Here is a 15,854-nt window from a genome sequence, read left to right as displayed (position 1 = left end):
CATGAGATCAACTGTTTATTGATTTTTTTTTTTCTAAAATACTATACATTTAAAGAAACTCCTAACTGAAAAGACTTGACAATTTTTGGTAAATCTGTAGCAAAGGAATGAGGATTTCTGCTGGTAAGTTTTCATGACGAACACAGACGCACATCCACTTTCCAAGCAAGACATCAAGCTCACTGGAAACACTGAGAAAATGCATAGCTTGTGATGGCGGTGGCCATTTCACTGGTGTCTGAGTTATACAAAATAAAGGTTTTCCCGCCTTCCCTCCCTCCCCCGCCCTGTGATTACAGTGTAGTTCCTGCCCCAGCACATCTGCTCCCGATGACTAAGGCCGCTCAGAGACCCCGGTGCTCTGGGGTGAGACCCAGCTTTCGTGTGCTCGCGAGGGACTGGGAGGGCTGGCATCTGCAGCTGCTGGAAAGACACGGGAGGTTTTACAGTGTTCTGCTACGGAAAGGACTAAGGCTGGTGGGGAGGTGGACCCACAGCTGTCCAGCGAGGACAGGCGTCCCAACAGCTGTCCCCACTCCAGAGAGGCCCAGGTCCGTGCCCGGAGCCCAGAGGAGGCCCAGCCGACCAGCCAGGCCTGTGCCCGAATATCACAGTCTTTAAGCAGTTTACAAATTAAACCCACTGTCAAAAGCCATTAAATCTCACTAAAACAGTAGACGAACTCTTTAGATTCTCTGAATATCAAATAATATATACAGATATACACCAAGACATGACAGTCTAATAGAAAGCATCTTAATCTACAGATGCGTGTGCTTGAGAAGTTAGTCTTCTTACTTTGTAACCTTTCAAATCACTGATAAAATTGTTAATTTGCAAGAATAAAGTTTTAAACACAAATAGAATGAAAATAGTTTTTAAATACGGGGACATCTGGAGTACTACGTAAGGTTATTTCCGGAACTCATGGCGGATGCCCCAAATGCACAGGGCATTCACACCAGAAATCCAGCCGGACGCGTTCCCCACCTTTCCACCACCCTCTCGGGCCTCAAGCACCGCCTGTCTCAGGGAACTGTGGCTCTCGAGGCTTGCCCCAGGCCCAGCGCGGAAAGAGAGATTTCCTCAAGACCGGTGTATATCAATCTGTGCCATAATTTAAGTATAAATGAATGGAAGAACAGGTATATAAAAAAGTATAACTGTACACAGCCTTTAAATTAAAAACCTCGACGTCTTCACTCAGAAAATAGCACGTAAGTTTGTTCATTTAAGTTGCGGGTGATGGGACGCGTCAGAGGAAGTAATCAGCGGAACAAGAATCAATGGAACCCACCATTGCTTCAGAGGAGAGGAGGAAAGACAAGGTCAAGAACAGACAGATCCACGATAAGCCGACACGCAGAGTGAGCAGGATGGGGGTACGGGGTGAGTCCTGTTGTACTGTCTTCCGGCGCTCGGACCTCTCCGTCTGCACGGCATGCGGAAAGGTGCTGAGTCCCAGATGAAACGACCAGCTCGTCTGCCTCTGAGAGACACCAGGAAGCCAAGAGCAACGGAGCCAGCACGTCTTGCAGGAAAAGGAGCGGATGCTCACATAGCCGACTGCCGCCAGGCTGCCGCTGTCCAGGGCTGACGGCCAACGGAGCTCCTGGGACCCCCGCCTCCACTCTGCGCCAGCCAGCCGGCTGGCCCGTCACTGGATCGCCTCGACGTAATTGGCTGGGTACAGGCCGACCTGCCCGTTGTCCAAGCGTCCCTTGCACCAGCCCTGTTCATCCTCGTCCTCTATCTTGGTCAGCTCGTCCCCTTCAAGACAAGAAGCAAGCAGTCCTGGTGAGCAGCCGGGTGACACATGGACCACCCACCACCCGGTCAGAGTGCCCTGGCGGCTTAGCCCCCACCCTGGCCCACAGAGGGCCTCTAAGTTGGGTGGGAGGAGCAGGCATTCTCTTGCGCCAGACCTGGTTATTTCTCTAAGTTGAATTTTAGCTGCTCTTTTAGCCAGCCGTAGGGGCCCCCAAGAGGTCTCAAGACCACCATCTCGCTCGCGCAAGGACCCGAAAGCAAGCAGCTCCCACAGAGACTGCAGAATTCAATGCCACAGGCCCTGTGCTTCCCGACTGTTCCAGGCCAGGTCAGAGGAATGCTTTCAGAGGGCCCATGCCTCCCCCGTCACCGCCCTCTCCTGCTGTCCCCCTCCTTCCCGCTTGATCTTAGATCTCTCTCCTCCAGCACTTATTGCTCTGCTGTGCCCAGCCCTCAGTCCTGCATTTATGTCCACAAAATTGCTGACCGGGTGTGTTCATTTAATCTGTGTCCAGAGTAGGCTGTGGGAGGGGCAGGGACCCCAGCTCAGGGCATTTATCCTCTGACTTAAAGAAATCAGCCCCTCTCAACACAGTGAGACGGAAGCCATCGGCAGAGTTCTGGAATCTCCCCATGGCTCTGTGTGTTACTGTGGTTTGACTCATCTCATCTGTTCAGACATGAAGGAACCCCGACTTCAGGCCGGGCCCACGTAGTGGAGGAGGAACCCTGATGAGGAGGGACAGATGGAGCCCTGGTCCTTCAAGGAGACAGACAGGGGACGGAGACCAAAGGTGTGGTCAGGGCCGTGGTGTTGGAAGATCTGGGTCTGGCATCTCCCACTCGGAGCGGACAGAGCAGTCCAGTGCTCTGGGGCTCTGGCCCAGGACCGCCTGCAGGGGCACTGTGGGAACCCCGTAGCTCAGGCCCTCTCGGGAGCAGGGAAGGGGTGGAAGACTTAGCCCAGGACAGCTTTTGCCTTTTGTTCAGCTTGAAGCTTTGTACTTCTCGGGTTCCCTTTGCAGGCTTAGCTGCACTTTCTTCCCCAGGCAATTATGCCCTGCTTTGGCATTTCCCTGCCTCCACTTCGTGCAGCAGTGACAGTGACGAAGGTGCCTGTGGGACCGGTTCGCAGGGCTGGGGCTCGTGGGCAAGGCGCCCTGCCCCGGGGCCTGGTTTCCTCCGCTGCCGACCGGGTGCTGGGAGGACTCAGTGTTGGAGCAGGGAAGGAGCCAGGTGGTGCCCAGCAGGCAGTGAGCCACCGGTTAGGAGAGCTGCCGTCACTCCCATGTGAGGGATGGCTTCTCCTCCTGCCATTGGACCACTCCAGCAGTACCAGTCCCATGCAAATCTAACTCAGCAACATCAGCAGCGAACACGGGGGGGGGGGGGGAAGTGAGCGCCAAGAGGGGTAAAGCTCAGGGGCGCCTGGGTGGCTCAGTCGGTTAAGCGCCTTTGACTTAGGTCATGATCTCAGGGTCCTGGGGTTGAGCCCCACGTCAGGCTCCCTGCTCAGAGGGGCCTGCTTCTCCCTCTCCCTCTGCTGCTTGCCCTGCTTATGCGCTCTCTATCAAATAAATAAAATCTTAAAAAAAAAAGGTGGGGGGGGGAAGCTCCAACTTCTCCTGTCCCTCCTGCCCCCTGCGGGTCCCTGGACAACTGGCGTTTCTCTCTTTGCGCCCTTGCACACAGCCAGGCTCGCAGGTGCACGGCGAGACCAGCTCTGTGATGCTCACACGGGCTGGAAAGGGCCCCAGGGAAAGGCTCCACAGATGCCTGAGACCCAGAGGAGTGGAGGGCACCAGAGCTACGGAGAGAAGAAAGCAGCGCTGGCCGGGGCGAAGAGCGCAGTAAAGATAATGGACAAAACAGACATAGTGAAGAGGGAAGCTTTCTAGCTGTAAAAATGTGAACTGGTGATTTAAAACATTGGTTTCAGTCAGACTGCTTTTAATAATTCACTCAGAGCAGGGGCGCCTGGGTGGCTCAGTTGTTAAGCGTCTGCCTTCGGCTCAGGTCGTGATCCCAGGGTCCTGGGATCGAGCCCCGCATCGGGCTCCCTGCTCAGCGGGGAGCCTGCTTCTCCCTCTCCCTCTGCCTACCACTTTTCCTACTTGTGCTCTCTCTGTCAAATAAATAAATAAAATCTTTAAAAAAAAAAATTCACTCAGAGCAGAAGGAAACATTTATGTCCATAAAATTGCTGACAAATCCAACAGGTGAGACAGAGAAGGAATTAGAAATTATAATGAATAAATCAACAGACAAAGAAGGGGGCAAATGACCCCGAGAGGTCAGAAACTGGACAAAGATGTGTGCAGGTGCATAAGAAATGCGTAAGAACTTTCTACAACCGGCCAGGGACGCCTGGTGACCAAGCCTGGGCTTGAGTGTCTGGGGCCATCTGCCCGGCCTGCTGAGCACAAGGGCAAGGGGGCCGACGAGCATGGACACGGCCCTCTGCCCCACAGCCAGATGGACGCGGGGAGCTACCCAGAGGTGCGGCCTGAGTGGAGGAGCACACTTTCAGCCCGCGCTGGTTGAGTTCTGGCCCGGCCTCCTGGTTTGAGGGGTGGATAGTGGATCTGGGGTGACTTTGAGGAGGGGCCAAGGCAGAAGGAAAGAACTTGGCTCTCTGTGGGCCCACTTTGGCACCAGGCCACTTGAGCTTCCTCTGACAGGCTCTGAGAGTGTTTTCAAACTGAGGGTTGAAACTCATTTTGGCAAATTGCAACCAGCGTTTAAAAAAAGAAAAAAGAAAAAAAAAAAGACAAAGGCTAGAAAATCTGTGTGCACAGAGTTCCCATAATCTGGGTCCAGAGTGTTCTGTAAAACAGAAGTTCTGGGTACTGGCAACAAAGGTGTGCTGGTGGTAGAATGTACACAACGTGCCTACAGGGAGGAAGTTCAAAAGGCACGGCCCTAACACGAGGCTCCAGTGGCCCAGGTGACTCACCAAGGGCCCCTCTGCCAGCTGGGGGTCTCTGGAGAAAGCCTTCCCTTGGGGACCCGCAAGGCTGGCTGCTTCCAGGGAGCACCTGGGAAACCTGGCTGGTGCCGGTGACCAGCATCTCCTGCCCCAGTGCCCTGCTGTGCCCAGCCCTCAGTCCTACTAGGGGTGGCACCTTGGGCAAAAGCACCAGGGCACCTTCTAAGGTTTGGCACGGAGCATCTGTTGCTTTTGAAATGTGGGGGGAGAACCCATAAAGGGAACTAGCAGGAATTTTCCAGACTTAAAAAAGAAAAAAACCCCAAACCTTTCCCCCCAGCAGGTTGGAAGCATTCGCCCCAGATGCCAGCCAGGGAGCCCACCTACCCGCCTTGAAGCTCAGCTCATCATGCTCCTGCCCTTCATAGTCGTAAAGGGCCCGGACCCGCACTTCTGTCCCCGAGGTGGCATCCTCGTCAAATGGGTTTGAGTCCCCATTGGCATCCGTGGAGGAGAACGGGTTGTTAGATTCATCATCTGACCAGTCAGTGGGGTAGCTCTGGGTCTTCTCGTAGCTGCTCACGCTGCAAGAAAGGGTGGCCCCGGAGGGCCCTGAGCACGGGGCTGGCAGAGGCACGAGGCCCTGCCTGGAGCCGGCAGCCCTGGGGCTGGGCGGGGGCCCCCTTCCGCAGGAGCACTGCCCCTCAGCATCACAGCGCAGTCAGCCTCCCCGCAGGGCCACCCAGCATGCCCGTCTTCCTGCGGTGGTGTGCCAGGGCCTCGGCGAGGGTTAACGGAGGACAGAGAAAAAGCAACCAGAGATTGTTAATAGGTGCCCCCTCCCCGCCCACTGAGAAATCGAGAAGCCAGAGACTGTCCACCAGCTGGCAGCTGGGCCACCTCCTGCAGGCCTCATGCATTGCTTTGAGTGCCAAGGGGCGAGAGCCTGGACAGAGAGAGAGGAGAGACAGAGAGCGAGCGAGGTGGAAACCAGAGGGAAACGTTTGTTCACCAACTTTTTGGCCTTAATGTCCTCCTTCTCACTGACGGTGCTCCCCGTGTCGTCCTCATCCTCGAAGGGGTTGTAGCTGGACAGTGACTGCGCTGACCGTGCGGGGTTGCTCGGGACACTAAGGTCACTACCGGGAGAGAGAGAGCTTTCAGGGGACCCCAGCTCGGCACCCCACCCCGGTCCTGGGTGCTCCCAGCTGCAGGATCACAGGGCCAGGGTCTGAAGGGACAGATCGGCTCCTTGCCAGAGAGGAGGATATGTTGTTTGAGCAGTTAGCAAAAACAGTGATATTTTTTTGGTGGTTAAACACATTTAAAACGTCTAGGAGAGAACATGTCCACTTCCCTGTCCTTGCCTCTGAATACAGTCTACCCTGAACTGGAGACCCGGGGTGCGGACAGGAGGCTGCTGGAGCACAAGCGATGTCTGGGCTTGCCGCTTCTCCCCACCGTCCTCCCGACCTGGCCCCTACTCCTGATGCCGTGAGCTGGCAGCAGGCCTGTGGGGCTCAGAGGCTGGGAGGCTCGGAGCCGCTGTTGAGAGCAGGAGGGAGGCTCTTGGAGCTCCCCAGACCCCACAGCACAGCAGTCCCCTCCTTCTGACTACCAAGGTTCCAGCGGCCTCTTCCCTGCTTCTTCTGGGGCCAGAGCTTCCAAAATCAGCACCAAAGCCCGCTGAACAACCCTTTGTAAGACATTAGGACCCCTTTCGTGCTCCAGAGAGAGAACATCCATCCGCATAACCGTGTCAGCCGCCTACTGTGTGCCAGGCCCAGAGGGGACGGACTGGGCAGAACTCCGACTCGGGCCCAGGCTGCGGACTGACAGCCAGGACGCAGTGACCATAGGTGCCAGATGCGGAACAAGATGGTAAAGAAGAAAGACGGGCCCCTACGAGCCGTGGCACCACACCATGGATTCAGTTGCAAGGCAGGGCTTGCGGAGCGCACACCACCTCAGGGCCCCCGAGTCGGGCTGCAAGCTGCTGACACTCAGAGCGCTGCATGGGCGGCTCAGACAGAGCTGGGGGTGGGAGGAGCAGGAACAGGAGAGAAAATGCCTCAAATGCTACCACGGACCCCAAGTGGCCAGCAACTACCTCATGGCTTCAGGTGAGGGGCACGGGACCCAAGGCTGCCTGCTGCCTACGCCTGAGCCGCATGTCTGAGACCATTAGGCCCTCCTCCCTCCCTGGCACCTTTCTCTTTCTGGTGCTAGGAAGCCGAATTTGTGCAGCAGCCCTGGCCTGCCTAGACTCTCCTAGACCCTCCTCCCCGACCCCTGCAGTGGTGTCTCGTGCCCACCCCCCAGGCCTGCCCCACTCACACAGGTACTAGCCTCATCCCTGGGACAGTGCTTACTGCGCCGGTCACTTCACCAAGCCCACCTGCCCAGACAGAGACACGGCAGCTGAACGACCACTGGCCATGCCTGGCCTGGGAGCCCAGGTAGGGGCTCCAGGGCCCGGGGCTCCAGAGAGGCCTCCAGAACCTGCGCTGACCCTCCTAGGAAATAGCAACCATGAACTGCATTATTACTTGTGGCATGGAAACCTCTGGGCCCAGAGCCTGCGGGGCGGGAGTGCTTCCAGGGGGGTAAGCTGGCAGCCTCAGTTCTGCAGAGGAGAGTAACACCTATCTGCTGGGATTTGGAGGTCTGGGGGCAGGCCTTGTCTAGCACACACTTTCCAGGAGGGTCTAATGACCTCAGTGCCACTTTTGCTACCCAAACTTGGTTTCAGCAAACAATTAAGTCAGAAGTAAAATAACCAACACTCTCATCAAAGAGGTGACTTGAAAGGGGGGACACTTTGATCTCCTGCACTGCCCCCCCCACTCCCAAATCAGGCACCTGCATACAGGACAGGGAAGTACAAACCTGGCCGGGATACCTGAACCTGCCCAAAGGACGGCATTGACAGTGACCTCCGCCTGCCAGTGTGTACTCCTGGGGACACACAATGACCAGTACCTGACATCACCTCTTGCCCTCACTTGGGGCCCCAAGCATGTTTGTGGCAAAGCCTCCCTTCTCTGGATCTTTCCACAGCTCTAGCATTAAGTGATCCTCCCCAGAGAGGCCACTGCCCAGCGGAATTTGGATGCCCAAGGAGCATCATCTGGAAAGACACCCGTGGGGTTCCCTGCAAGGCCTCACTGGGGAGTCTCCCAGGTATCCGGGCTAGGAGCGTCTGGCCCACACAGAGGACCCGGGGGACCTATCCCAGGGGACAGAAGCTGCCCCGGCACCCACCTGCTGGGCTTGTTCTGCAGAGCCTGGTCACCTGTCGGGTTGATGCCTGTCAGGGTGACGCCATCAGCAGCCTTCTTCTTCTCTCTCCGGCTGAGGGTTCGATTCAGGTCTGCAGACCATTCCTGGGCAGCAGGCACCGAGGGAGAGAAACAGGAAGTTCGTTTGTTTGAGGCCACATCAGTCTAACACACCGGCCAGCCGGCCAGTGGCCTGCCCTGCACACTTCGTGACATGTAGCCCCACGGCCTCAGTCTGCCTTATTCCCCAGCCGACCTCAGGTTCCTGGCACCCTCCTGCTACCCCCTCCTCACTGCCACAGGTGGGGACTCCAGCCTGTGGAGGCCCAGTCTCCAGAAGGAGAGTCTGAGCAGCCAGCACTCAGACGTCCAGGAACTGCCCCATCCTGCCCCGGCCCCCAGGGCACTAAGCCTCCAGCCCCCTCCGGCCAGTAGGGGTCGCCAGAGGCCTCACCAGCTGTCCCTGAGCCTTCCAAAGTAGACAGGAGCCAGTTCCCAGCTTTCCCTAAACTGTTTCTGGCTCCCAGCGGGGCAGGAGAACTGGCCGCAGGGCCTGAGCAAGCCTGCGCCATGGGGACCGCACCATGGGGTGCATACACGACAGGGGCCGGGTATCACATGACTGGGGGGGGCAGGGAAGCTAGCCCACCATGCGGGTCTCCAGGGATCAGGGCCCTCACTGGCAGCACCGGCTGCGGGACTAACAGAGCAAAGTAAAGCGCTGACCTCCCCAAAGGTTTGCCAGTTTCCCAGCATGTTAACAGCTTTTATCGACTGCACTGAGAAACAGTGGAAGTGGGTTAAGGAAAGAAGGGGCTATGATATCATCTCCCAGAAAGGTGTGTGCATGCACATGGTTAATGAATTCTCCCTCCTGACCCCACCCTTCACCAAACAACCTTAACTGAATTAACCCTTGGTGTGACTGAGTCCACAGCTTGGCCCGGGTTAAAGCCTTCTTAGAAACATCAAGAATAACTTGCCAGCTTGTGAGACAAGAAAACTGAGGCCCAGAAAGAAAAGGTGACTTGCCCAGAGTTGGTGGCAGACCTGGGCCCCTGGCTCCAGACCCTGGTCACGTATTTGTTTATTAATTATTTTCTCAACTGACATAAGTTGACTCAGAGAGACCGTATGAATATAAACCTATCCTGACTGGGCGGCACCCCAGGGCCCATGTGATCTAGCCCTGGCCAGCCTGGGAAGGAGGGGCTGACTGTTAGTGTGGACAAGGAACAGCAGAGCAGCACGGCTGCCCCGGTTCTTTCGCTGGCCCACGGTGTCAGAACCACGCTGTGGACCCTCCACACACACACACACACCCATGCGGGCCGGACACACACTGCAGGAGGTTTGGGATTATACATTAGCCAGAAAATAGGAACTTACTTCATCCTGCAGCATGTAAAATAAAAACAAATAATTTTATTAGAGAAAGTCAAGCATGATCCTCTAAGAACCCTAAGCACGAGCCACATGTGGGCGCTGCTTTCCAGCCTGCAGGATCCACAAGAGAAGGGCCACGGTGGGCTCTGGCCGTCAGACAGCCTGTCAGGTCTTCCTTTCCAGACTATTCCATTCTCTGGGTATTGGTGGACAACCCTAAGGGCCTGGGCGCGGTGTGTGGGGGGGCGCATTTCGCCGGTGGCTTCCCGAGGCCCTCCGGAGCAGCACACACCACGTGCCGGGTGAAATCCTGCTCTGTGCGCAGGACACACCAACTCGCTTCCTCCAGGGCACCACTGCCAGGGGCGGGGGGGGGGGGGCCTCTGTGCCTCCCCTCTGGGACACTTCCACTACTCTGTCCCAGTGCCCCCGTGGAAGGGGCACAGTCCTGTTGGGAGCAGATGTCCTAAAGACAGAGCAGGGGGTGTGCTCAGCTGCAGGGACCTACGCTGCCATCGGAGCAGCTTTCTTGAGAAGAAGCTCCAGAAGACAGAGTCGCATGTGTGAGGACAGACACAACTGTGGACTAAGATGGGGCCAAGGGCCAGCATGGACCCCCAGCTGCTGGAGGACATGGGTGCTGTTGTCACCCCCATTTTATACACGGAAACGACCTCCTCCGTGTCCCACGGCTGCCAAGTGGTGAGATCAGACGTAAGTGCAGCCAGTGCCCTGGTGGCCACCGAGGCACGGGAAGCCCCTCGGCCCCCACACAAGGCACCCTCCCTGGAAGGCAGCTGCCGAGCCTTTCCTGGCCCCTGCTTTACCACAAGATGGGGAGACCCCTGCCCTCAGAGAAGCGGGTGGCAGGGCCTGGTGGGGGTGGGAGGGGCAGAGGGGGCTGGAAGAGACCCGAGATCCCCAGGCCCTCATATTTTGCATGTAAAGATACTGGAAGCTTGGACCCATGAAATCAGGAAAAGAGAAAAGTTAATTCTGAACCAAAATTAGCTGAATGTACTGCCTGAAACAAGGAAAAGTCCCTCATGCGAAGGGTAAGAAGAGCTACACATAACCCGCCCCCCTCTCCCCCCCCGACCCGAGGCCGCCAGGCCTGGTGTGCCCTGTGACAGCCCACTTCGCAGCCATCCTGCAGGGTGCGGCAGGGAACCGGCGGCTCCTGGGACTCACCCTGAGAAGACAACGCCGATGGTCAACAAGCGACCATCCAAGTTCTTAACTAGAAAGAACATAATCGCACCTTCACTGAGATTCAGAAGGCCCTTCAGGAGTGCCCTCGGGACTCTCAACATCGACCTGGATCCCAGAGTAGCCATGCTTAAAGGCTGCCTCATAAGCAGGGCAAAGGCCAACACTGGGTTGGAAGGAAAAAGATAGCATATGTCTCAATCCTGTGGGCCCAGGGGGTCACGGGCACAGCCTCCTCTTACCTCAAACTGTGGCCAGTTCATGGACATGCCTGGCCCGTGGTTGGCTCTGAACCACCTCAGGTCCTCCACCGCGTCAGCAGCTTTGATGCTCTGCTCCAGGTCATGGTAAATGTTCTTGTAGCTAAATCAGACAGAGGAGATGCATGACTGTCCTGGAAGGCAGGGATGGGCACTTCACACGGAGGGAAGGGCAGGTGAAGACAGAGAGAGAAGATGGCCGTGTGACGGGGGCGATGTGTCTACAAGGCAAGGACTGACAGCAGACAGACAGCTGCAACGATCCTCCCCGAGAGCCTCAGAGGGAACACGGCCCTGCCAATGCCTTGATTTCAGACTTCCCACCTCCAAACTGAGAGAGAGAATAAACTTCTGCTGTCATAAGCCACTGGGTTCTGGTACTTTGTTCTGGCAGCCCTCGGACACTACTCTGCCGTCTACTCCCCAGGCTGGCTTTGAGGGCTCAGGCCAGGCATGCCAGCCGAGGTCGGGCATGTACACCCCACCCCAGCCAGCCGTGTAGCCCCAGGCAAGTCAATCCACTACAACCGGCCTCAGTTTCCCCGTAAGACGGGGAACAATGCCACCCACTTTATAGACTGTCATAAGCATTAATTAAATCCTGGCAGAGTGGCTGTACAGTAATTGTTCCTTCCCGCTGTACTGTGCAGGAGACAAAGAGAATGTAATTTCCTACGAACGAAAAGCCTTAGCTCGTGAGTCATTTCTACGTGGCTCTGCGATATGGATGACTGAAGTCCACATCCATGGTTAGCCCAGACCTCTGGCCCTGTGGAGGCACCACAGGACCACAGACAAGGCAAATGCAGGAGAAATACCACAGCCTCCATGTCATGATCCAGAGCTGAGTCCGAGGGCCTGTGCTGTCCAAGGGACCCCTGAGTAGTCAAGGGCTGAGCAGGTAGCTGCTCTAAGAGGAGGGGCCTCTGGAGGGGCTTCGAAGTAAGACAGTCTTGAGGACAGGGCACACCAGCCCAGGAAACATAGAGAGATGTTCCTGGCTTCATTTCAAATACACCAACTGTGGCCCTCCCTTCCTACCTGGACCTAGACTGTTGTACACAGAGCCAGCAGCGCGTGGCCCACCTTACTGCGTGGCCCGAGGCCACCCAGCTCAGGCCAGCAATCAGCCGTCCCAGGCGGTGGGGTGCCTGGCACAGGCCGACCACGCAGCTGCAGACAGGCTCAGCACAAGGTCCCTCCCTGGGCAGGAGGACTTAACCAGGGACTTAACTTTTTTTTTTTTTAAAGATTTTATTTATTTATTTGACAGAGACACAGCGAGAGCAGGAACACAAGCAGGGGGAGTGGGAGAGGGAGAAGCAGGCTTCCCGCCGAGCAGGGAGCCCAATGTGGGACTCGATCCCAGGACCCTGGGATCATGACCTGAGCCGAAGGCAGATGCTTAACGACTGAGCCAACCAGGCGCCCCCCCCCCCCCTTTTTTTTAAAGATTTATTTATTTATTTGAGAGGGAGAGTGGTGGGGGGCAGAGGGAGAGAGAGAGAATCCCAAGCGGACTCCCCACTGAGCACGGAGCCCAACACAGCGCTTGATCTCATGACCCTGAGATCGTGACCTGAGCTGAAACCAAGAGTCAGATGCTTAACCGACTGAGCCATGCCGGAGCCCCCAGAGAGAAGGTCTTCTGACGAACACTGCCATCCCAAGTCTGGAGAGCAGTGATCGAGCTTTATTCAGAAGCAACTTTCCACTGACCTCATGGTGATGTGCTCTTTCTCTAAATGGAAACTCACCTGGCCACGTTTGACAGGTCTAGGTGCTTCTGAACCTCCAGCAGAACTTCCCGGAAGAAGCGCAGACGCTTTTCCTCAAAGTGCTGGCACTGCTCAAACACCTGCTCCATGTTCTCCATGTACTGCGGCGTGCCCTGGTCAAGCTCCTTCAGGGACTTCTCGTACTTCTCTCTGGTCTACAAGAGAATCCAGGCACAATAGGATGAAGGTTCACTTCCATTCACCCTGGTTCCCTCTGACGGAGAGAAAGCGAGCCAGGCTCTACACCACCCTGTTCCTCACCTGCCTTTGTCCCTTTCTGCCACTTCTGAATTCATCAGCATCTAGGCCCACTTATCAGTTGACAATACTAAAGCAGACACTTTGAGTGACTTTATGAGCAGGGTGAGGAGCTGTGACCGGCATCCAAGGATCTACTTCCTCGGGTTCCAGCCCAGAAGACTCATGCTCTACCTCTACTCCCGAAGGGTGCTTCCACCCAATCTGGGCTGGGAAAATACTCGGAAAGACGCCCTTCCCACCCCACATGGCCAGGCCCCCCAGGCTCATCTCGATGCCACCTCCACCACTGAGGTCATCCTTGGGGAAAGCTTCTCAGGCCTCCACAGATTCCAAAGCACAAAGAGCACAAGCACTGGAGTCTGATGGACTCCACTTTCAAATTCAAGTCCCAGGCCCTCCACTTCTGAACTGCAAACCACATTCCTGGCATGTGCCAGGCCTCTCAGCTAGTACCAGGCCCAAACAGGCAGACGCTGGGGAAGGGGCAGTCACTCTGGAGCCCAAGGTGCATGGTCTCGAGCACCGCTGCCCTGCTGACTCGCGCCCATGGCATCCATCCGTGTCCTCTCCCTGAGGAAGGGCTGTGCTGGGGCCCCCTTGAGCCTTGGACCTTGCCCACAGCAGTGGTGACTCAGCAGATACCTCTGGGCAAGATCTCGGGCTCTGAGTGCCAGACAGACCTGGGGGGTGAGTCCTGGCACCTGAGTTTCTGACAGCCTCACTTCCCTCTGCAGAAAACGAGGTACAGGCAAACCCCGTTTCATGGCGCTCCACAGTATTGTGTGTTTTACGGACTGAAGGTGTGGGGCAAACCTGCGTGGAGCACGTCTCCCAATGCCATTTCTCCAACAGCACTTGCTCGCTTCGTGTCTCTGGTCACATTTTGGTAATTCAGTATCTCAAGTTTTCATCATTATTATTACATTTGTCATAGTGATCTGTGATTAGTGATCATGACTTGCTGAAATCTCAGATGATGGTTAGCATTTTGTAGCAATAAAGTATGTTTTAATTAAGGTGTGTATACTGTTTTTAGATGTAATGCTATTGCACACTTAATAAATTACACTATTGCGTAAACATAGCTTTTATGTGCACTGGGAAACCAAAAACAGTCATTTGGCTCACTTTCTTGTGGTGGTCTGGAACGGAGCTGACCATGCCGTACTTCTGCATCACAGCAGTCTGATATTTAAATGAGGTGACAGACAAAGGGCATCAAGCTGCACGAAGTAGGCATTCAAAAAAGTCCTTGTCCTCCTGTCCTCCAGCCCACCACTCCCCCCTACATAGCCGTTCAGCCCGAGACTGGCCTCGAGAAGGGGTTTTACCAGAAAGGAAATAGGGCAGGACCAAAGGAGCCTCCTGGGGCAAAATGAGGGACGGCAGGGCTGGGGCCATATTTACTGTAAGCCTTCCTGCTATGGAGACCCTGAGAAATGGGGGGATCACGGGCAGATGGGCTGGCCACCCAGGAACTTTGCTTTTCTGTCTCTGACGACACTGTGGACTTCTGAGGAAGGGCTGAGCCTCCCGCCTTCGGGATCAAGGCCAGGTCTCGGGACCCCAGACCCTGCCACATCCCTGAAGCAGCTCTGCCCTCACTCGAGACTCCAAATCTACTGTCTACGCTGCTTCCGTCCCAGACACCCTGCTGTGACTCATGCCCTGGAAAACTCCCCTTTATGCTCCAGAGACCCCTCTTCTGAAAGACTTCCCTAACAGGCCCCACCCACTGCCTGGAGCCTCCCCTCCCCGCCCCCCCCCCTTATATGCTGTTCCTTGTTCTGCTTCTGAGCCTCCTGGCTGGCCTTGGGTCCTCTGTGACCCCAGGAAAAGGTTATCCTTTCCAGAATTTGGACATTCCCAGCAGGAACAGAGTGCCACCAACTCCTCTGATTACCCCTCATCGTCATCGTCAACTGCCCGTGTCTATGTGTGAGGCCCTGCGTGAGATCACGAGCTCAGAGGCCTCAAGGCATGCTGCTGCGGTTAAACACCCAGCGCCTGGAGAGCAAGCACTTCTCTGGGATTCTTCAACAACACAGCAACCTCCCCAGAGCCCCTGAGGTGCCCAGTGGTAACAGGATGCTTCCCAGGTCCCTGGCCTGTGCTCACAAATAGCCCTGCCCCAGCAAAGCCAGATGCAGAGCAGGATCATCACTACTGGGGAATTCCTAGGACAGAGCACATAGAAAGTTCCTAGTAAACATCCATGGAGTGAAATGAGATACAGCCTTTGCTCTCCTGTGGACTGGACATTTAGCACTGAACATGAGAAGTTCCTTTCTGATGGATACTGCAAGACGCAGTCACTGCCTGAAGGAAATACAGAAGGGAGTGTGTAGCCAGTCGGTGCTGGCTTTTAGAACCTGCTTCAAAAAGGGAAGTAGAAGGTGGGGTTGCCCTCCTGTCCGGGCCAGCTCTTGGCCTCCAAGGACTATCATGCCCCAAGGTCACTGGCTAGACCGCAGAGTAGGGAAGGAAACCTCTGCAAAGTGGCCCAGTCATCCTGACAGGTGCCTTATGTCTGACCTCGGACCCGGATCAATTTGGTGGACTCTGTTGTGAGTGACTGTGAAACACGAAAGGTATGTGTGTCTATGTCCCTCACCCCCACCCCTACCCCCATACCCAGGACCAGAGATGCCTCGTCTCTCCTCCAGGCACTGTCATGGACACCTGGCAAAAGCAACCCTCAGCAGCCCCGCAGCCTTCTGTTCCTTGAGCCCAGGTGCCCTCCCCATTCGGCATGTAGCCCCAGGCTCCTCACCTGGTCCCACGGTGGAGGCAGCCGGCTGCTCTAAACCCTACCCGCCTGGCCCCGGCCCCAGTCCCAGAGCCAGGTGCGGGGAGGGGGGGGCTGCTCCCCAAGGGACTCTGGTGCTCACTCTGAGCGATGAACTCTTCTGCACACATTCCCCACAACTGCCCTCCGTCACCATGCTGATGACAGAGTGGTGAGGGGTGGGGAGAGAGG

The 15,854-nt window shown here is 56.0% G+C and overlaps 1 protein-coding gene across 3 annotated transcripts in view; it reads right to left on the bottom strand.

Annotated features, from left to right (window-relative positions):
- PACSIN2 (protein kinase C and casein kinase substrate in neurons 2) overlaps positions 1 to 15,854 on the bottom strand; it is a 134,391-nt gene continuing 118,537 nt past the window's right edge. For 2 of the 3 annotated variants that reach the window (XM_021687456.1, XM_021687457.2), the window contains exons 6-11: positions 12,593 to 12,768; positions 10,818 to 10,938; positions 7,964 to 8,085; positions 5,716 to 5,838; positions 5,087 to 5,283; positions 1 to 1,770 (exon numbers count right to left, since the gene is read on the bottom strand). In XM_021687456.1, coding sequence (XP_021543131.1) covers positions 1,658 to 1,770; positions 5,087 to 5,283; positions 5,716 to 5,838; positions 7,964 to 8,085; positions 10,818 to 10,938; positions 12,593 to 12,768 — 852 coding nt within the window. In that variant the 3' untranslated portion in view covers positions 1 to 1,657. Of the gene's footprint in view, positions 1,771 to 5,086; positions 5,284 to 5,715; positions 5,839 to 7,963; positions 8,086 to 9,369; positions 9,376 to 10,817; positions 10,939 to 12,592; positions 12,769 to 15,854 lie in introns of all 3 variants that reach the window. The other variant, XM_044915314.1, reaches the window with a different exon arrangement.

This window comes from Neomonachus schauinslandi, chromosome 5, assembly GCF_002201575.2.
Source record: "Neomonachus schauinslandi chromosome 5, ASM220157v2, whole genome shotgun sequence".
Lineage (NCBI taxonomy): Eukaryota > Metazoa > Chordata > Mammalia > Carnivora > Phocidae > Neomonachus > Neomonachus schauinslandi.
The sequence above is the reverse complement of the archived record's forward strand: the minus strand, read 5'-3'. Positions and strand labels throughout refer to the sequence as shown.